A 22,913-nucleotide genomic window follows, 5' to 3' on the forward strand; every position below is an offset into this window, starting at 1 on the left:
CAATCAAAACCATTGCTTCTTCTGGCCATTTTTCTGGGTATTTATTTGATAGCAGACTGCATACCGTAGGCCACGCTTGAAATATTAAACTTTTGCCAAATCCTGTAGGCAAGCAAGCGAGTACATCTCTGTTACGCGATGATGGTCCTTTAATGAAGTCACGCCATGTATTTGGCAAGTCTGTGACATAACAGAATTAAAATCTTCTTCAAATTTGTCCATAATTCTGTTTTTAGCAGATAATTTGGGTTAGCTCCATAGCTTTGTCCATTTTGCTGGTGTGTTTCAGTCTACTATATTCAGTCTAAATTTCTACTTTAAATAATTTGTTGGCACCTATTTCTAGTTGAAAATTAGAAGTTGATAATTACTTTACAGTTTAACAAACTCGTTTGTAAAATTAATAATATTTGTCTGTGTGCATCATGCGATGACGTCACTTCCCGTTTAGCCACTTCCTGGCTCTGCAGAAAAACGAGACAGACATGTAATCCACTCCATCCACTATGAAGCATCATAGAAGCAATACCGTAAGTTGATTTATTTGACATTAGACATGTTAAAGATCATATATTAGTAAGTATTTTGTTAAAAATTATGTTTGATAAGTTATTTAAAAATGGTTTTGTTTATTGTGTACAAGCTAACAGCAATGCTAGTAGGCAGAGTAACTGCTACCTACAGTGCAAAACAGCAACGTATAATCAAATTTACAGATATGTACAATGTAATGTTCAGTTAAGAACACAGACACCAAATATTTTTGTATTGTTTTTATTCACAGTTTTCACCAGCTTGTTAATGAGGAAGTGTGATAGTAAATGGTCAATCTTACTACGACTATGTCTTCATTGGCTAAGGTTTAAACTTGGTGTTTAGTCAGAGTTTCAACCAAGCGGCCAAAACCAGACTTCATTTTTGAAGCTCACTTCCTGGTCTTGTTGAGAGACCTGGCTCACTAGCGCCACTGTGGTTGGCTCCAGTATAGGTGTTTCCATATCCGGTTTCTATGTAAGTCTACAGTACAAACGCGGTCAAAATACAAAGTCAATAATTTTTTCTCACAAGAACAAATAGTCACAATATGTGTATTTTATTCATCTTATGATTGTCCATGGGCCGATTTCATGATTCATTGTGTCATTTGAGCACTGTTATAATATTTGTTGTGGACCAATGAGGTACAATTTGCGTCACTTCCTGATTACTGCAGAGGACTAAGCTACAGTAGGGGCTACAGTCTATGGTCACTGGGGTGGGAGGTGGCGCCTCTTGGCCTTGACATTGCGGCTCCGACTCATTGTCCACAGTCGACCTGTGCGAAGTCAGAAAATGTTTTCGAGACCCACGGAGAGTCAATGGGTGACGTCACAGTAACTTTGTCCATATTTTCAACACACTGCACGAGAACACTGTTGAAATTCTTAAATTTGAAATATTCATATAAAATTGCATGAGATGAAAATGGACAAAGTAAAGGCTGTGCAACATGTGTCCATTGTTTGTGAACAATTTAGAAGTTTCTAGGTCCTTTTGTCTAGGAGCTGTTGAAATTGAAAGAATTTGTTTTCTGTAATTTGTTGACAGTCCCTAACCACTTGCATTGACTAAGCGGAAAGTAGGGAAGGGTTGGGGAAATAAGACGATACAAGACTGGGTGTCTGAATATCTGTCCGAATGTCTGAATTTCCAACGTTGTGACGACCGTTGCATTGTGTCTCTAAACCCTGGGACAAGCGGGAAATGGTCAGTGAGACTGGGTGTCCGAATATCTGTTGAATATCCAACTTGAAACCAACTTCACCTCGGTCATTGACCGAAGCTTCTCTGCTGGTTCCCAAGATGGCGGCGTGAAGATCATATTTAGTTACACTTACAATTTCTTTCAATTTTTTCAGTTTTTAAACTCAGACTTCCAGTTTTGCTGAGCGACATTTCGCGCAGATTTAATTTAAATAGCTGTTTTTGTCAGACTGATGCATTTCAGTAGGCTACATTTGAGGGATTCTTTGAGAAATCGCATGCGTCCCGTTGTTGGTCATCACTTGTTTCCCACAATTGTTTTTTGCAGTCCCTTTCCTTGTTTTGTACACCAACTAATGTAAAAAGTTATAACGGTAAAATATAGCAAGGAGGTTGGTCATGGTGTAGCCTAGTTCACAGGGAGGTCTTGCTAAATGTTTCAGAAAAGCACATTATGCAGTGACCTCTAGGATATGCATAAATAATGACCATTGATGAGTTGTATGATTGAGGGATAATATGATTGATGGGAAAGTGGACTGGATTAATAGGCTATGTCCGTTTGGTTAGTGCCATGTGTGTTGAACTTGGAGTTTTGGGCCTGTGCTGCCTTCCAGGGTTGCCAGGTCCATAAAAAATCCAGGCCAAAAGGTATTGAAAACCTGCGCAAAGGTGAGGGTGGGGGATTTAGGGTTAGTTAACTTATGGTGCAGGAACCATAACAGTTTGCATAACTGCTCCTTTTAAATGAACTGTATGGCTGACAGTCCAAGAAAAGTCACCTTTTCCGCAACTGCGCATTTTCAAACGGTGAAGCTACAGTTTCCTGCAAGACCTGTCTTACTTGAGCAATACCGTTGTGTGTCAGTAGACTGTCATTTTTTGTGATGGCGTTGGTGTATATTTGCAGACTATTTATTCTATTTCACTGTTCATTGGATTGAAGTAGATTCTGGTTTTGCCTGCTAGCCTAGGTCATGCCCTTTCAAGAACTGAAGGCGATTTATTGCCAGGGAGAATGAATAAAAATGAACTTATTATAAATATCATAAAATGCTCAAAATTGCAACAATTGAGTTTCAGCAATCGAGAAGCAGAACTTTCAATGCCATTAATATGGATCATCTTTAAGATCATTTTAGACACACTCTCATACTGACAAGAACCTTCTTGTTGAATGTGTATTCAGTTTAGAGCCATCCTTAGTTTCAAAATCATTTGCTGTAACAGTACTTTGTTTTTTTGTATGGTCCTGATTTCTCTCAGAAGATGTCATATTGATTTCCATGGGTTTTACTGGAAGTCACAGCTGCTGTCAGTGTTGTAGTGAAGGTTCTTTCTATTCAACAAAAAGTTGCTACTTTTTTCCTGACTTGAGCAATAGCGCAAGGTACACCAGGGATAATCTCAATGGGAAATGCATTTATCTACATCCTGAGGTTTTCAACGCTGTAATACTGTGTTGAAGTTAAAAATAAAAAACTTCCAGCAGAAGACATTCAGAGAAAGAATTGCTTGAATTCTGTGAGTAATTGCTCCCCTCTAGTGGTAGGAACATATATTTTCATGGCTAGTCTCAATGTGAAGGTAGTAAATTTACAATTTAAGCTCTTGGATGCTTTTCAACCAAATGGACTTATACTAAGACCACCACTGGAGCTGGATTTCAGTAAAGCTTCAATCAAATTGGTGGCCTCCCAAAGATGAGTGCCTCACGCCCTGTACAAGAAAGGGAGAGAAAGGTTAAGTTTTGTGTACAGATTGGGGTTGGAGTTATACGGTATTACCCGAACCCCTTTTAGAACATGATTTACTAGGTGTGTGTCCACTCAAGAGTCCTATAAATCTCAAACAGAACCTGCATACAAATAAAAAGAAGATTGGCAATATAACTTTTCCAGGGTGATGCATACTAGACTGGTTTGGTAAATTATTAAATTCACCTGATTTTATTCTGAATTGACTGAAATTAAATGTATGTACCATTTATAAGTTTTGAAATGGAGCCTTTATAAAATTACAAGCTCAACAACCTCAGTGGCTATAACGCAGGCCTGAATACCTGCCATAAAAAAATTTAAAAAACTTATATAAACCCCCCAAGGAGACGGTAATTTTTGAAAATGATGAAATTACCTATTTTTTGAGGACTTTAAGACAATTAAAGCCACAGTTAACGTCGCTGGAAGCAGAAAATGACGTTTTCTTTTTCTATTTTTATTATCTTTACTCGACACATGAAGTACAGAGTGCCTCATGAAATACAGAGGCTCTGAGCAGGAGTGATAGGCCCGCCTTTCAGTGCTGGCAGACCTCTTCACCGGGCTTCCCCCCACACGGTCTCAGTCACTTTACGGCATCTGCCGCTACCGGACATCAGTCTACATCACAAAGTCACTGCGATGCAAATTAACAGCCGGGGCACACCGGAGGGCCAACGGCTTCATCTCGGATCCTGTCTGCTCGCTGGCACCTTGCCCGAAATTAGCCAGCATTACCACAGGTGCCATCACCCCCTTCCGATGTCTATTTTTGAGCCACTCTCTACCACGTATGTGCTGTATGAATCTGCTTCCCAATTACACATGTCCAGATGTTGTTGGCACACCACTTATACCATGCGCGTCCTACTTTGACAGCCACGGCCAAATACAGTGGTCACCCTTCTTAACCACACACTATTAATGTTAAGAAAATTTCATTCCCATTAAAGGTTTTGATTGAAGTTACATTGTTACTAAATTATATTGAATCCACAGGTAGAATAAAAGCAGAAGGGAGACTCAAAGTAGGAGTGTTTTAACTGGAAAATCTCAGTTAGCTGGTCTCATTGTCTTTGTGTAAAAGCCAATCTGACAGATGTGTAGAGCTGTTTTAATCTCTTTAGCAGGCCTGCACCCCAGCGGTGATAGCTTGTCCTCAGTTTCAAGGCCTCTTGCTCTGTAGGGACACATATTCTGGAATCCCTCTTCCATTATCCTTACATCACCCCCCCCAACTCTCCCTCACAATCTGCAATTCTTCTCCGTCTGACTTGTCGCTTGACGAGGTATTTTAGCACAATGGCGGTTTCCAGCTCTGCTTTAAGTTGGACCCAATTGGCTCCGCTCAGCGTCTGAGTCCTCCGTGGCGTTTTTTTTACCATGACGGAAAGGGAGCTGCCTCAGTCATTAGGGCATGAAGGAAAAATCATTTCACATTATGTATCGTAGAACTGAAATTCTCATTCTCTGTTGTTATTCCAAAGCATCCGTGTAAGAACAAGCATCTGATCTGCTGTGTTTCAGGCAGCCTGATTGTTCAGTTGGAGGACTCTGCAAAGCTTTGTCTAGCTGTGCGATTTTTGCATTATTAATTGATTTTCTTTCTGTAGAGGGATATCGCTAGTGGCATTTTTACATTGACTAAAAGTTTTTTTTACAATGTACTCAGTGACAGTGCAATGGTTGCATTAATGCAGGATTCTGGGTTTTTTTTTTATGCAGAAAGAGAGCCAAAACTCGGAGTAAAAATACTCTGCGTTCTATAGATGCATATATTTCCTGGTCTTCTTTTAAAGATTACAACAGGTGATAACCCAGACTTGAACCACATAATTAGGCCTACTCCTGTTTCGTAGAGCCAATTCTCCCTCAGTGTCTGACAGTTATATTTTTTATTGATGTTCATATTTATACAGCCGTTGGTAGCATTGCAAGATTCAACAGTGGTCGTGTCAGCGCAGGATTCTGTGATTTTTACTCAGAAAAAATAGCCAAAAACACAGGAAAAAATACACTTTGTGCTATATAAACACATGTTCTGGTGGATCTTCGGGCAGCCCTGTCCTAGAAACTTATATTATGTCAAAAGATTAAAATACGTGAACCTTTTTTTCTGCTGGGTGTCAGGGGGAAATAAGCATAGAATCCTGGAGGAGATTCTGAACTCTCCTCTGGAGAGTGACCAGTGCTGTTGTTGTTTTTTTCTTGTAGACTTGATGTTCCTCGCCCTCCCGCAGGTCCTGCTTGGCGATGTTGATTATCCTCCACTGACTCTGGAGCTCGGTGGTTTTACAGACTTCTCTCAGGCCATAGAGAACGCTCTCAGCAGTCAGGGAGGACCTTGCAGGAACCTGTTGAGGGAGGCAGAGGGGGCAACGAGGCCCCAGACCCGTCTGGCTATAGACTACTCCCAAAATAAGTGACGTACATGTGCATCCGTGGGGGCAGTGCTCAGTTAGTGCTAAGTGCTGTTTATACATCATGAACACCCTAGTGGGAGACGCTTAATGAGAGGGCACTCAGGCCATGTCTTCTGGTTTATTTGTGAGGCATGTATGTGAAACATTAGTCCAGATTGTTGCGAGGTCCAGGGTCGGGCCTCCCCTCAGGAGTGTAACGGTATGGCTTGATCTTACAGAAGCCATAATTACTTCATAACTCCACGAGGTTAGCCCAGCCCTGGACAATCCCTTCCTGAAGGCGAAGTCCTGCAGGGCCCTATAGACGTAAGGGGTAACCCAGCTGTATGGTACTGTCAGGTCTGGCCTACACAGGCCCATCACCCGGAGTGGCACAGTACCTGACAAAGGTACCAGTGACCTTCTCCACCTTCTGTACATTCTGGACCAGTGCAGCCAGTTCCTGCACCAAGATGATGGTAACTATGTTTGGGAACCCCCCCCCCCCCCCCATTCCCCTCCTTCTTGAGAAGGACTGGCCTTTTATGCTTCTCCATGGTGCTCCCCCAGCCAAACCAAAAGGCCGTCCTGGCTATGATTTTACCAGGAGCCTCATCTGGGGGAAACACACCCCCACACCCCCCCCACCTCACATAGAGGAAAACGTGTTTTCAGTATCGTGGCTAAAACCTCTTATGGGAAACCATTCCACTGAGAAAGGTGTGGAGGGCCAATAATGTTTGGCTTGTGCCGGGGGAGGGGAGGGCCGGGGACTGGGGGTGGTGCGTCCCACTGAGTAAATCCCTCCCTGTTGACCCTGTGTCCAATCACGTACACCCCTGCCTGGCTGCGGGTCGTTTCCACAATCAGGATTAAACACCGGTCTGTGGGGCCCATACACACACTGCAAGTGTGCTAACAGTATGAAACGCTCAGAGGCCCTCACGTAACATATCTTTTGATGTTGGTTAATATTCATGGAGGTCATTTTACATTCTTTTATCCAGCTCGTAATATGAAATTGAAATCAAGTAAGTCCTCCAAGACTGCCTATCAATCATTTGGAAGAATGTCTTTGCAAATTGAGTTCTCTCTGGTGCTGCAGAATTATAAAGAGCTCCAACACCAAAATAACTTCTAATCAGACAAGGTAACATGTCCTACTTTTTATTAATTCCCGTAATTAAAAAAGCCAATTATATCTTGCATATACAGATACAAATGTAAATGGATAAGGAAAGATCTAAAGGAGATTCATTGCTCTGCTTCTCAACAGAGCTCACTAGACCTGTGGCCAGCTTTTTGAAAGGAACGCAGAACACCCCCGTGCGTTCATCTTCTTTTTGGCCATTCCCCAACTGCACTACAGACCGTGATCTAGCTTCGGTCCACATTTTCCCTTCCCTTTCACTTAATAAATAAAAATTTCTTCCCTGAAAAGTAGTTTAGCGCTCTCCAAAGTTTTTAACGTTTCAGAAATGTCATTTGTTCTTCTTTATAATTTGAGGTAAAGTACAAATATTGATTGAGTCCAGGCCATAATCTTTGTGGTGTTGTGGCTGTTTTTCCCCGTGTGTCAAAAGGGCCGGTAAGTGCTGCTACAGATCACTGCGAGTACGCCATTTTAAAGCTAACCTTGCACAGTTATTGTTTTATGTGAAAGACTTGATCAGTGAATTAAAGCCAGAACTTAATTGCCATTTCCTTCGTTGTCCCTATCCCATGACTCAGTGCACAGTTCTTCTGTCGCTTTTTGTATCTCTCACAGAAAACCACGTCTGGCACTTTCCTTACAGATTTTTCTTCCCCACCTACCCCTTTCTCTTTTTTCCTTTGTATATTTTGCTTTAGCACTGCTCCTGATATTACTGTAATATTGCCGTAAATAAACCTGTAACTTAAAAATACTTGTGTGATAAAAATGTGTGTCTATGTGGATGTAGGAGTGTGTGTGTATATTTGTGTATGTGGGTGCATTTGTGTGTTTGCGTGTGTGTGTGTGTGTGTATACTGCCACACAGGAGCCATAAGAGGTCTGTGCAGCGAAATGAGTACTGATTCCAATGAGGCCATAAAGCTGGGCCCTGGAACTTGATAAATCACGTCTGTTTCTCATTGCCAGGCCTTACAAATTGTAGAAATGAGTTCTTCGACATTCCCTGGCCATTATCTCTCCAGTGGCACTTTATTTCACAGACAGCGAGAGGGGACGCGGGGGGGGGGACCAGGGGCTCGGCACAGTTTATCAAGCAAACCCTAATGTCGTCCAAGGGTGGGGAACCTGGAAATCAATACTTCATTACCAAATTGTTAGAGAGAATGAGGAAAAACCGCGCCCACTCGTAGGCGGCGGCTGGATGACTTGGGGGCGGGAGGACCCGGCGCGTGCCAGGAAGCGACCTTACGGGGAGCCAAATGGAAAGAAACATCTCCGTAATGAGGGTCTGATCAGAGAGGAGAGAAGGGCCCATCGTCACCATTTTTGGGATAAAAGGAAAAAGAGTGTTCGCTGCAAAGGATGAGGGTAGTGTTCAGGAGATGGGAATTTCAAGGCACTCTTCTTTGAGGAGACCTAGATTTATAAAGCCTTTATTAAACTGACAAATCCATATTGGGGAAAGTTTGCAATCAAGAATGTGGGGCTCTTGTGCTCAGGAACGAACAGAAGCGAAGTACTCACAACCTAGGCTTCATGTAATGGTAAATGGCCTTGTTCTGGTTGTAGCTTTTGGCCCTAGCATAAGTTAACATGTACAGTAGCTTACTGGCCTGGACAGGTGATGAAATCAATTAGTCAATTGAGAAGGGATACCTGCTGTATCTTCGAGCTATATATGTACTATAGAGCATCAATATAGGTACTCCCTCCAATGTGTGCTTTTCAGTGAAAAGACGAACTGACGGAGGTGTCTGCTTGCCATGGTAAATTTAGGCTACGTTCTTGTATTAATTTTGCCTGTGGGTGGCTGCGAAAATCAAACCATCCCTCAGCGCGGTGACAGTTTCATCTCCCGCAACAGCTCCCCGCCAAAGACGAGGGGAATATGATTAGAAGCGAAACGCGGTCGCCGCAGGACCCAGCAGCTCCAGCCCTGAAGGCGCGCGGGTTCAGCTCAAGTTAACATTCCGCCAGAAGTCCAAACGGCATTAATCTTTTTTTTATGCCCCCCCACCCCCACCCCCACCCCCCGCGGTATAATCCTCGATTTGGAACGCCCAATCGTTTGCGGCCGCGCTCGCGCTGCGATCTCCGCGGCCTGTCCTCCGTGATTGCTGGCTGCTTCTTATCATGCTGCAGCGTGCAAGCTAAGCTCACGCAGATGTGTAGGCCGCGGGCGCCCGTTCGACCCACAGGGGGCGCCAAAGAGCGATGAGATGCGGATCCCGGCCGACTATCCTCCTCCTCACCCGTTGCCTCGTGGGGGTAATCAGCCACAGTCACCATTCGATCCCAGACCGTACGGCCCGTCCACATGCTGGAGCAGTGCCTTAACAGGTTGAGCCACCCAACATCCCTCAAGGGCTTTAATCTTTGGCGTGCTATTGATAAGCAGTCTTCTTGCCTGCCATTGCTGTCTCTGACCTGCATATACCTGCGCGCGGGTTCAGCTCAAGTTAACATTCCGCCAGAAGTCCAAACGGCATTAATCTTTTTTTTATGCCCCCCCACCCCCCCCCCCACCCCCCGCGGTATAATCCTCGATTTGGAACGCCCAATCGTTTGCGGCCGCGCTCGCGCTGCGATCTCCGCGGCCTGTCCTCCGTGATTGCTGGCTGCTTCTTATCATGCTGCAGCGTGCAAGCTAAGCTCACGCAGATGTGTAGGCCGCGGGCGCCCGTTCGACCCACAGGGGGCGCCAAAGAGCGATGAGATGCGGATCCCGGCCGACTATCCTCCTCCTCACCCGTTGCCTCGTGGGGGTAATCAGCCACAGTCACCATTCGATCCCAGACCGTACGGCCCGTCCACATGCTGGAGCAGTGCCTTAACAGGTTGAGCCACCCAACATCCCTCAAGGGCTTTAATCTTTGGCGTGCTATTGATAAGCAGTCTTCTTGCCTGCCATTGCTGTCTCTGACCTGCATATACAGTAGCAGTGATAGAGTCACCAGGCATGTCCAAGATTCTCAGTTTGCGGAACTATTCTCCAGTTTGAATTGCCACATACACCTTAAACCCTACTTCACTGGGCTGCAGTAATTGGTAAAAAATGTATATCCCATAAGGTGATGGGTAAATCTCTTTGAATGACACAAAGAGTAACATTTTTCCAGTGTTATAGTGGAGAGGCTACCTTCCAACATACCGGGTCTCATAAAATTATTTTTAATTGTGTCACTCTAATTCTAATTACTGCATCTTATAACCTGCTACTTCAAAAGGTTTTGCTGGATGTTTTGATCATTTACTGAAGAGGTGCCATTCTAAAACGCATTATATAAAACTGTACATGCATGTATGTTTTCAGAGGAACCTAAAGTGGAAATCGGAGAAGACTTATTCTGGAGGAAATTCCCCAGTCACCACCCGTGCCCTTTCCTCTAAATCCTACTAGGAACAGGAAGGACGCTTTTACAATCAATAAATAAGCATTTTCACAGCAGCGGAGCTTTTGTTTGACTGTGATTTCTCGGCACGGTTAATTATTTCCTCTTTTTTGCGTCTGATAACCAATGACAGTCTGGCAAGCCTTCCCAGAGTCGTGGGGTTGCCAGTGCCGGCTCGGAACATACTGTCAGCTGATGTGACATTTCACACACAGCTGCCAGTCAGTTGGGGGTGGGGGAGTGGGGGAGGGGGGGGGGGTAAATGATGGCAGGCCTGTCCTTGCTCAATTACCGCTCTGCGCTTTGCATATTTTCCACATTCCTGCTGATGACTGGCAGCTGTGACTTTCTCCTGCTGCCTTTTATTTTCATTAATTTTGACGTGATGTAAGATACGAAAAAGACAATTAAAAAATGATTGACAGAACAAAAAAAATGACTTGTCATTCTGGTCACGTTTTTTTTAATTTTTTTTTTTATATGTAGTTTTTTAATGTGCAGAATGAACTGGTTAAAGCTAAATGTGGTACTTTGATTTCTCTTTGTAGTTCGTAGCGCAGGTTAACCCAAGTTAAAGTACATGGGATTTCGTGCGAGAGGCGTGATGAGATGCTGGTTCTTGGCTGTATGTCATCTTATGATGGATAGCAGACTGCTGCCTAAAGCTCAACCTGGATAAAACAAAAAGGCTGTTCAGCCCCCCCCCCAGTCCTCGCCACTACAAAAACTCTCATTCAGATTTCATGCAGATAGGAGACTTCCCTCAGAGCACTTGCACCATAAGAAGCCTAGAGGTGACCCTAGATATCCGTGAGTGAGTTGGGCTTGCAGACTCTTTCTGTACAATTCCCGAAGAATCTGACCCTTTCTTACCGCTTACTCTTCGCTGTTCGACACAGCCGTGGCGCTGGCACGGGCAGAAAGTGCGATAAACCTCTCGCCAGTCTCCCCTGTGTCACTGAACCCTTGCGGATGATACAGAATGCAGCCGTACAACTTGCCTACAATCTTCTCAAGCATGTGCATGTCACAACCCCCCCCCCCCCCCCATCTCACAGAGCAGTGAATGGAACAGCTTCAACATGGGAGGGAGAGAGGGACAGACAGAGGCACTTGATGTTCACCAACAGTTAACTCAAGGTTATAAATGTGGTGTCTTTTTATGAAATATTTTACTTTTGTGTAGTGAGTGACACAAGTGAGCTGACTAAATATTCAAGAGCAGAAGTTGGCATGAAGTCAGAAATGGGCCTCTGCCCATCCCTGAGTTAACGGACGATGGTGACTGGCCAGGATGGATTTTAAAAGTACTGGACAGACCCTACTGTTGTGTCATGCAAATTTGGAAAACACTTGTATAAGATGTGTATTGATCCCTGCATTCAAGGAAAAGGAAAGCCAACAAATGGTTTTGTTAAATTTGTTTAAGGAAAACAAATCGAAATAAAAAAAAAAAACACTTTCTGTAATTGCAGTGCATGAAATATCATTGCTGTTTGTTAGTAAAGCATGTGTATTTAATGGAAAATAATTAAAATAATTCCTCACTTTCACAGTTGCATGATATCGTTTTAACTTTTGATTAAGATGTCCCTCTGTTTTTATCTAGACCGCCAAAGCAAAGCAACCGGGAAAACCACTTGTTTCATTTCAAATGTTTGATGAATCAATCCATCAGAAAGCTCCTGGCGGCGTGTTGATGAAACAGAACAGATGAAATTAGCATTGAATTGGATATGGAAAGCGAGCTCCGTCAAACTCATCGCTGCACTCGGCATAATTAGAATGTTAATTTGGCTTGTCATTAAGGGTAGTCAATCTGGAAGGGAGAGGAAATGTCATCAGTGTTGGCAGGTGAAAATTAACAGACAACTGGCAACCACCACAGCGTTACACAGGGACATACCCAAACTCACAGTAAGGACTGTGCACGTAGGGTTTTTTTTCCTGTTTGTTTTGTTTGTTTTTGTTTGTTTTAAGCTAAGGCTTTATATTCCATCAGACTTTTTTTGTAGTGAAACTGACATTTTTTGTCCCGCTTTTGGCGTAACGGGTCGAGGGTATCTTCCGTTTCCAGACGGGGTTTTTCCATCGCGTTTGAATCAGAGGCGAATTTGTTACGGCACGCATGCGGCCGGGAGGCGGCCGCAGCCTTCTCTGCCGCTGCACAGCCGCGTGCCACAGTCTGGAAAGCCGTGGCTTTTGTTGGTTTTCTTTCAACCGTTTGGTTTCGTTTTGAAATCGGCAGCCAACACAGGCCCGAGAAACCATGTGAAGAGATGTCCGAATAAATGTTAATCCGTCAATTAAGTGCTGAGTATCAGAGGAAGCCAGCAGACGTTAGAGCTGTACAGGAAGTCTGTTTGACACCTCTGCCGTTAAGCAGTGGTTCCCAACCCTGTTACTGGCGATCTACTAAGTCATCATATCTAGTACCAAGTACTAGATATGATGACTTTATTTCAGATTATTAATTTGTCCCATTGCTTTTGCTCCCCTAAAATGGGGTTGTATAAAAGTGGCTGTAATTACACAGATTGGCTCGTTATGGATATGGATGTAATTGCCCTCATATAAAGGCTGACAGTCTGCACTCTAACCTCATATTCATTGTGTTATTGTATTTCAAATCCAATGTGCTGCTGGAGTACAGACCCAAGGCAACAAAAATTTTGTCGCTATCCCATTACTGTTGCATTTAACCGTAATGGTTCTGCCTGACAGCTTGTTATGTGTATCCTATTGTTCGTTTTGATGATAGTTGAACATTAAAAGGTTTTGAACATGAAAAGGTGTCAAATGCAAATGTGATTATTTAGAGAGCTCTGGTTTACACTCAGTCTTCTACAGCTAATTCAGAACTGAAGAGCCTATGATGATGCAGTTAAGGAGTTCTGAAAAAAAAACATGATTCCTGTAGCCTAATTATTAGTTTATTTTTTTCTACATATGTCCATTGATTGGTTATTCTGGATTCTATACATTGCCGTTTCTCTGTGAAGCATTGTTAAATGCACGTTAATGAGTTTATTGAAGTGAATTCCAATTAAAAACCAAAGCAGTGTTCATTGAATTTTTACTGGACATTGTTAGGACTTCATAATTATTTTTCATGATGACTTCATATTCTTTTTGCCACAGATTAAATGGGCATTTGAATAGTTTTTATGCAAGATTTAAATCTGAGGAGACTGTTAGAATGTTGCTGCTCTTGCCTATATAGCATTCCACCTTTAACTGATGAGCAAGCATAATATTTGTAGCATATTAGCAGGGGTTTTAGTGTATCTAAACCACAGTATGTGAACAAATCAGACAAACATTGCAAATTGTCTCAAGTGGCACAAGATCATCCCCTGACTTTTGTGGGCTAATTAATCCTATACAAGTCTTGTAATAAGCTGCACGCTAAGCTAACTAAGGCCAGAGATGAATATATCAGAGGCACTTCAAATTTGGGTGCTGTATTTAGTTCCCCCCAGTAACCCCAATATTGTATTCTACTGGATCTTCTGCTTACATGCACCTGGTATATACAGAGAGAATGTATTCACTAATCTGAATTTATCGCAGACGCACAGCCAAAGTGTTTTAACTTTTTTAAGACATGAGATTTAAGACTGCTACAGAGCTTGGCTTGGCCTGACCTGCGTTTTTGATCTATGGAATTGTGGAACCAACTGCTTTGATAGCCTACACTACACCGCTGGAAAAAAGGTTATTTTAAAATGCTATAAAAGGCTTGAGAGTTGTTGGAGATTCATAGAGGGTAGGAACAAGCAGCTAAATTATTTAGCGGACACAGACATAAGCACACGTCTTCATTGCTGCAGTGTTGCGGAGATGGGAACTGGAGCATTTATGTTTGCCACACCACCCCCTTCTTCCCCCTCAAAATAAATAAATGAATAAAATGTTTATGGTTTTTTTTTTAGTCTGTCTGAGGGACGGGGGGGGGGGGGGCAAGCAGGTTTTCTTTTGCTGTAGGTCTGTGAACTCTTGGCTCCGTTTACAGGAAAAGAGAGAGAAATTGATGAAAATCTGGCAGATTCACTGCGCGCTGCTCTCGGTGAGTGATGGGTGACCGCGGGCAGCCGCCCTGACACCAGGACAGATTAAAAATTAACGGTCACGGCGCGCCACAGAGCGCCCCCACAGAGGGAAGGAGGGCGGAAGGGGGAGAGGGAGTGAGAGAGACTGGCTTGACCTCTCCTCCTTCCTTTCTAAGCCTTGAGAATGGATGTAGCAGAAAATGTAGCAGAAGGTGCTGTCGATGTTTGTTGTTAACAATCATTATAATTATAACGCAAAATGGTAACTGTGTGGTCATAAGTAAAGTTAAGTTTGTGAAATCTAACTTTAATGTCAGAATTATGTGGATAACTGTTTATATAATTCATATTAGCTTTGCAGTGGAAAAACTTCTTCTAAACCATCTGACTCTTCCTTAGAGTCAAGTCTATAAAATTACATATTGTTTCTCATCTGCACTTCATTCCAGTATTTGAGATTTTTCCACTATGAATTTCCTGATTAGTGTTTGTTAGACGCCTGTCCTCCGGTCAGTGTTCATCATTTGTCGTTTTATCTGGAGTTTGTCTTCTGAGTTCACTCAGTTCCTCTCGGGTCGGGAGGAATTAGCGACCCGTTCCAGACTTCCTCGGATTTGGTCTTGTGAAGCGGGGCTGACGATTAGGTATGACGATCAATAAAAGTATGGTCTTGCTGCCTCGGTGTGTGTTTTGGCGGTGTCAGGTTTGATTTCAGCCGGCACGTCGCTCTGGGCAACCAGTGGTGCCATGTCTGATGGAGGTGCCAATCGATCGCCGGGGCAGAAATGATTTTCATTAGACTATTTCACCTTGCCCGTGTGGTCATGTGAAGGTATGTAATAAGAATATTGTTTGATTGTTAATGCACCCTCTTATCCGCTGCTTACAGTACGTTGGTTTACCTTCTGTGCTCTTGCACGGGATACTGAAACGAGTCCATTTGAGCGCCTTGCTGGAAGGCTTAGTGGCAGCACTGTTAAGGCTTTGAACCTGCATCCTCTGAGAAGCAAAGCCTGGTTGCTTATGCATTTCACTGCTCACAGTGCATAAAATAGTCATTTTTGTTACAGGTCTTACCATTTTTTTTTACAGTTGTAAAAATTTACACACAAAGTATTGTCTTGCAAACCAACTGGTGCTGCATTGCTGCTCTGTAGTTAAGCTAGTCGAGTAATTCTCCCCTGGATTAAATCAACACTTGTCTTTAACGTTGCCTTAAAAATCTTGATATTCTTCCCACTTCCAAACACAGTAAAAAAAAAAAAAAAAAGAAAAACAACAAAATGTTTCTCATCAACTCCAGTAATTCCAGTACTCGCCAAAGTGTGCTTTGTGCAGGAAAAAGTACCACTTGCATTTATTTCCTGGTCAGAGTTAAAGTAAAGCTTTGATTTGGGCTTTATTTAAGTAGTTGTAAAATACAGCTGTGTTTTTATGGGTTCCCTTTGGAGTTTACTCTGTGTTGCTTTTCGTGCAGGGCTGACTCCGGCATGTGTAGTAACAGGCAGTCGTGCCTCACGAGGTGACATGAGGGGACGGCTAAAGGTTTTTTGGATTTCTGCTGCTGACGACCAAATACGGAAAGAAGCTGCTCAGTCAGCCACACTGTCTTTGGGGCCATCAGTACAACAAGCACCAGAAGAAGAAAAACAAATGGTAAAGACAGCCGTGACAAGCTGAGAGAGGGAAACGGGAGAACACGCTTGTATTTTTTCTGGCCAAATCAGACGTGTACAGTATTTAGTGGCATACGTAAGATATGTAAAGTGTCAGCTTTTCATTTTATGTGATGGACCTAGTCTTTATACCCCCCCAAATTTCACACCAACATGCATCAGTTGGTCACGAGAGGAAACGTATTTATTGTGCAGATTCGAGCAGGAAGACTTCGCTGCACGTTTATACCAGACTTGCACATCAGAAATAAGTACACTGATGCCAAGTGTTATGCATACATTTATCACTGTTTGATAACGTGTATATGAGAGAATCATGCACTACAACTATGTCTTGCACAAGGGCAGAATGGTAAATAAAGGTAGTTTATGATATTTGATCAGTTCCATGGAAAGGAATGGGAGATTTTTACATGGTTTTGAGTTTGTTGCCTATTTTAGGTGTTTGGACTCTTCCCTCGTTTCACAGTACTATTTATGCTTAGTGCTGATTATAACATCCTTAAGGAACCATAAGCAACCCCACCCCCCACGTTCTTGTCTACAGTGCGCTTTCTTCTTCAAACTATCACGTTTTTTGTCCATCAGTTTGAATTGATGGAATAACAACCATGTGAGCTCTGAAATTCACTTTCACTTCGCCAGCACACAAAGTGTTTCAGATTACGGTTTGTGTGGCGACAGGCTATAATTAACACACACATTGTTTTTAGAGCTGGGAATTATAGGGTTCTAACTGACATTTTTGTCAGAAATTAGTTATTAAAACAAGAATTCTCTTCATTATATTCTACACAACAGACTGAACACCTCAAATGGCTTTGTTAAATGTTACACGGATTTAAGATGCAACAGAGATGTGGGACATGATTAAGTCAACAATGCATTAATATAATAATTATAGTGTTAAAAAATATTTTATCCTATAATGCATTAATATGTAATCACCTGAGACCTTTAAAATAAAGTTTAAAAAATCAAGAAAGTTAACCACTGAACAGTTTGTTTGCTATATAATATTCAATAATTTATTGACAGAACAGTATTTGGCTCTTATTTTAAAGAAGATAAATACTGAGGGAGCCAAGGCTTGCAGCAAGGCACCCTTGTTTAACTGCCAAATTTCATAAAAGCACTTTATTTATTGTAGCATCAGAAAAGTGAATACAGTTTCCCATAAAATAAAGAAAGGTTTGTTAAGCACACAGATTGTTACATACATGGTGTGGATAACAGTCATATTCAAAACCTCGGAATACGATCGAGGATAATTTCTGTTTTTATCCTGGTGTCACTCTCTTAGAGAAACCCTCATTAACATGTATGGTGGTACGTTGTGTTTAATGAGTCATGCAGCTTTGCAGACAGATGCTAACATGAGCCACGATTCCTTCCATGCTCTTCTGAAGTTAATTAGCCGGCAGCTCTATACTATCTTGCACCTAACTCCTGCCCAGTGGTTAAAACCAAGTACATTTGGGCTTGGTAGTACCAGCACTCCTATCTATTGTAATGAATTCTAATTATATTCGTTCAAGTTTTGGATATTCCTCTGTGTGTACTTACAGTCTGTAAAATGTATAGCTTGGCGTGGTAAACTTACATTTAGCGCTTTAGTGATGTTGCATATACACTCGGCAGCCTGGAAATATTAATAGCCAGGTCTGACACTGTTGCTCATATAAGTTGAGTGAATTCACTCATGTTCTTTTACATTGTAAGTTGCTCTGGTTAAAAGTGTCTTAAATGAGTAAAAATGTAGTCGGCCACCTAAAAATGTTGTTGCTGGAAGTGGTGTTTGCGAGCCACTAGGGGTCAGTCTTCTGTCTGGACTGAGCAGAAGACAGCAGTGACAGACATCTGTAATGTAGGATACCTTGTTTTTCAGATGAGATGCTTAGCTGAGTGAGGTGAAAATATGGAAATAAATCAGTCATGCTCAATGGAATGGTCTATTGTACACTACCAAGAATATGTGTGAGGCCTTCTAAAGTTTAAAGCATACAGTAATATATTTGGAAGAGAAGGAACCCTTAAGTCTGTCCATACGCAACTGTGCAGACCATATAAAATTAACACTGAGCAAAAACTAGAGAAAGAAACTTATGACACCATATGACACAGAGACCAGTCCCATTTTGCAAGTTGGTAACTATCAGGCAGTTTTTAACCCAACCACTTATTACATGTAAGTGCTCATGGTTGTTGCCCCTGTCCATACTTCTAATATGCATTCTGTGCCACCTAAAATTCATAATTCTTCCAGTTCAGGTTGACATAATTTAACGATTGATGCACACTCTTTCATTTAGAAAGAGGCGACGCTGTATTTTTGAACCTTCTCACATGTGAACATATGCAGTGTCAAAAACTGCTTGATTTCCATTAGGCCAGTGAGGAACTCTATGTGGCTAATCAATGGGTAATCCTATCTGAGGGCACGGGGGTGAGGATCTCCACACTGTTGACTGAAACAATGTGTGGAGTAAAGTTGCATTTGTTGTGAGTGTTGGTGGCTGTGCATACGGAAGTCATTTTTAAACCAACTGTTCTTACACTGTTAAGATGAGGAGTGGTCAATATTTTCTCTTCTGTGAGGTTAGCAACCATGCAACCTTCATTGTGAAAAGTACAATGAAAAAAGAACAGAATTGGCATACTTCTCAGATCTTGATGGGATTTCTCTCATTTATACTACAGTAATGGACTTTCTGACTAATGTAGAAATGGTTTAGCTGTTGGATTTTCAGATACTGATTAAAGTAGCAACATAGAATCAAAGTTAGACATTAGAAAGTGGCATAATTTCTGTATGTGAAATTTAAATCAAGGTCTTGGAAAATGTTCATACTTTATTCCACTCTGCTCAAAATGTACTGGTCTCCTACTATTTTAGTGTCCGGTTTGAAAGGTATTTTGGATCTATCAATATTGTGTATGACTGTTATACCCTTACAGCCTTTCTACAATAGTTGTGCCATTCCAATCATTGACATGACCATTGGCAGAATTTGTGCCTGGTGATGAGAGATTTATTAAAGTGCTTTTCTGTCTTCTGTTTTACAAAGGAATTTACCATGAAATAAAAGTACATTTCAGTGTTGCTTCAGGTAAATCGTCATTAAACTTTAAATCACATTGATCAACATATAATTTGTGTACTAAAATGAAACCTTGGCATATCATACAAATAAATGGTCATAGCCAGTGCTATTGCATGCAAATGTCAGCAATTATTTTTCAAGCAGTAATACAGCTTATTATTGGTGATGCATCAAAACATATTGCAAAAAAAGGTTATTTATCCCTGATCTATGTTTCCATCATCAAAAAATCTCAACGGTCCAATTGTTAGGTAATGTGCATATCAGTTTTTCCAAAATGGATGGTAATATTTAGATAATGTTACTTGAAATTATGTAAAGTGAAACAGGCCTACAAACGGAAATGAAAATGGCAAACAATTACAATAAATACCAGTTACCTACATTAAATTAAGAACTAAATTAAATAGACAGCAACATTTGTTTTAAGTACCGATGAAGCTATTCTTGGTCCATTTCTACAAATTGTGAATGGCTCTCAGGTGATTTGCTGTGAGTTTTACTTAAATGGAGTTTGACAGCATGGTTGCTGATGAATGATCGACAGCAAAGCTTGCACTTGAACTTGGAGTCAATTTCATCCTCTGCATTCTGTGTCTCTGCTGGTCTTTCCACAACAGAGTTGGTCAACTCTGGCTCCGCTTTTGAACGATGGTCAATTGAAAGTTTGCCTAAGTCTTTGATTTGGAACCCGAGGTGGGATTCTAGATGGGATATGAAAGCAGCGGGTGTCCGGAATTTAGTTGCGCAGTCATTGCAGTGCAAGATGGGATGTCCAGAGTCCATGTTCTTCAAGAACTTTGTCCCTCCTGTTTTCCTCAACTGATATTTCACATTTGCCAACCAGTGGCTAATGGTGGTCAAGGAGAGTCCAGTAAACTTGGATATATGCATTCGTTCCTGAGGTCCAAGTTCTGATAGCAAGTACTTGCCATCAGTGGTCAGGAAAAGGCTGGACGCGAACTGGGCTTGCAAGATAAGGAGGTGCTGCGGGTTCCAGTTGGACTGCCTGCCCTTCCGCTTCTGCGACACATCCTCAAAGCATCGCATGTCCGTTTCAAGTTTCACCATGGGCGGTTTCGAAGGCAGTGAAGGCTTTGGTGTTGTGGCTTTTGGAAGAATCTTGACCATATCAGCGATGTCGGATAAAGCGTGTTTCCGCTGCAATGGAGCGCTCGACTGCAGGCAGGCGGTGCTTAGTTTAGGCCTTTTGGATTGCGTTAAGTCCATTGGCTGATCATTGCTCTCAGAAGTAAACTCCTTGGTCACCCTCCTTGGTCTGGAGGGAACGGTCGGTAAAGCGGGGCTCTCCAGATTTTTTCTTACTTTGGACAGTGTTGTCTGGACACTAGCGGGATTATCTGGTTCTGACATTTCATTGGATGGTTTGTTAGCTTTCCCCAGATGATTGTTAAAAACAGACTGCAGCGCACTCAGCGGGTTTGTACACATCACCTCAGGAGAGTTGCCAGCGAGTGGTGACCCATCGCTGGTAAAAGAACATGGGGATTCCTTACCTTTCTTGTCTGAGAGTTGAGGACTCAGCCTCTTTTTTATCACATCGTGGCCTTTTTCCACGCAGTCTCTGTGAACTGGCGGAGAAACCTCTTTGCCATCGCCTCCGTCCTTTTCGCCACGGCCAACCTTCCAGTTTGGGCACCCTTTGCCGACATGAGGGCCGCCATTCTCTTTTTTCACATCCAAGCCGTGACGCTGCGCTTGGAAAAACTTTGCCCCCTGGGCAGACCGGTGCGGCGGCCCCTTTGGGGCTATTACTCTCAGTTTGTTGTTTAAGGCCTGTTTCAGCTGGACAGGCTGTGACGCTGGCGAGTTTTTTGACAGTCCTGAAAACTGGTATGCCGCGTGGATGCTGGGATAGGCACTCCAGCTGGGGGTTCCAGTTTGAGCCTTGTTGATGGCAGAGGTGACCGTGTTGGCTAAAGATTTCAGTATATCACCTCCTCCAGTCGATACGTGCGCAAGGTCTTCTTCACGCAGGTACTGGACCTTGAACGCTGTGTCCCCTGGCCTTTCACCTTCAATATTCCGTTTGTCGTAGCCTTTTCCTTCAGCACTGCTGCCATTTGTGTCCTCTTCCATATTTTCCTCATGGATGTCCTTCTCAGCATCCCAAGTAGAGCTTTTCGGCAGTGCTTTATCGGCCTCGCCGGTATGCTGGGTTTCCTTTCCCGGGGATGGCGCAAGCGGCTGCATCTTCTCCACAGACGCGGGGTCCAGGGCTAAGAGTTTTCCCTTCTTAGACGCGGAGCTAGTTACCTTGACAAAGTGTCCTGTCACCATCATGTGAGCGGTGAGCTGCTGCAGAGTGTCGTGTGAGCTCCCGCACTCCATGCACTTCAGAATCTGGGACTTGCACGTCTCAAATTGAAACGCGTAGCTGGCACCGTTCTGGTACCCATACCCGGCATGGGAACTGTGAGAGGCAAATGACATTAGCGGATTGATTCTAGTAGCCAGCCCTGTCGTGGAGTCCGGAGAACAAGGCCTGGTGGCTTCATGCGCCCGCTTCTTAGCGTGTGGCACTAATTTAGGCGGCAGTACAGGAATGGGCTCTTTCAAAGGCACTTTTTGGTAATGCTTAGTCTTTATCATGTGAACGCTTAAGTCCTGGAGGGTGTCAAAAGAATGGCCGCAGAACATGCACTTGAGGACCTTCTGGGCATCCTCCTTACACTCCGAGACCTGCAAGCCCTTTTTTTGCCCCTTGGATGAGGAGCTGTTGCTCTGGGACCCATCCTGGTAGTGTCCGCTTCTGTTCATGTGGACCGTCAGCTCCACCAGGGTGTCGTAGGCTGAGCTGCAGTCCCTGCAGCGAAACCGGCTGGCCCCGGTGAACACAGACCCACACGCCCTGCCGCTCTGCCTCTGCAGGTGGACACCGCCGAACAGGTTCGTCTTGGAGGCGGGCTTCAGAGCGTGGCCTGGACGAAAGTGTTTAGAGAGCGCGTCCTGGTGCCAGTCAAATTCGCTCTTGGGGCCGCCTTCGTTTGTGCTATCACAGCTGCCCTTGCTGCCCTTTTTGCCCACCTTGAGGCCCAGCCCGACCCGCGTCCAGTAGGAGTCGGACAGGAAGTTGGCGTAGGTGGAGCTCCTTTTCTCCAACCCGCCATTCGTCCTGTTCTCCAGCTTTGTGCTTTTGCTTTCGTCATTCTTCTGGCTCTGGGCGGACGTGTCGCTCTTGTCGGAAGGTATATCGCTGACATCACTCAGGCGGGACTCTAATTCTGCCTCCTGATTGGACAGGACGCTGTTGGGAGAGTTTTGGCGGCTGTAGCTGTTTTTGTCATCTGTCTCTTTGTCCTTTGGCTCCTTTGGATTGGGCTCCTCAGGACGCTCTTCCCCAGCTTGGGTACTTTGCTGTCCTTCACCCTCTGTGCTGGACTCTTGAAAACCTGATTCGTCATCAGGCATGTACACTGAAAGAGAAAAACAGAAACATGATTTTTGTGAGCAGAATGTACAGTGTGGTTCAGATTTTCTTGGTCTTATAGAGGACTGACAGCAAAGTATGGATAGGGTGAGGAAGGGTTTGGGTTGATTTGGCTGTCTTGGTATCCCAGTTTATTTTATCTTTGTGGGAAAGTGTTGGTAATGATTTGTTACATGC

The 22,913-nt window shown here is 43.3% G+C and overlaps 1 protein-coding gene and 1 long non-coding RNA gene across 3 annotated transcripts in view; one reads left to right on the plus strand and one right to left on the minus strand.

The window, feature by feature from the left end:
* The first annotated feature begins 440 nt into the window (after positions 1-440).
* The window catches only part of LOC118211494, a 68,149-nt gene continuing 45,676 nt past the window's right edge, over positions 441-22,913 (plus strand). Inside the window, exon 1 of the long non-coding RNA XR_004762015.1 lies at positions 441-530. This is a non-coding gene — a long non-coding RNA (uncharacterized LOC118211494). The remainder of the gene's footprint in view (positions 531-22,913) is intronic.
* The window catches only part of LOC118211493 (teashirt homolog 2-like), a 33,321-nt gene continuing 27,718 nt past the window's right edge, over positions 17,311-22,913 (minus strand). For both annotated transcript variants that reach the window (XM_035388741.1, XM_035388740.1), the window contains exon 2: positions 17,311-22,722. In XM_035388741.1, coding sequence (XP_035244632.1) covers positions 19,727-22,717 — 2,991 coding nt within the window. In that variant the 5' untranslated portion in view covers positions 22,718-22,722 and the 3' untranslated portion in view covers positions 17,311-19,726. The remainder of the gene's footprint in view (positions 22,723-22,913) is intronic.

Source organism: Anguilla anguilla, chromosome 13 (assembly GCF_013347855.1).
Source record: "Anguilla anguilla isolate fAngAng1 chromosome 13, fAngAng1.pri, whole genome shotgun sequence".
NCBI classification, from domain to species: Eukaryota; Metazoa; Chordata; class Actinopteri; order Anguilliformes; family Anguillidae; genus Anguilla; species Anguilla anguilla.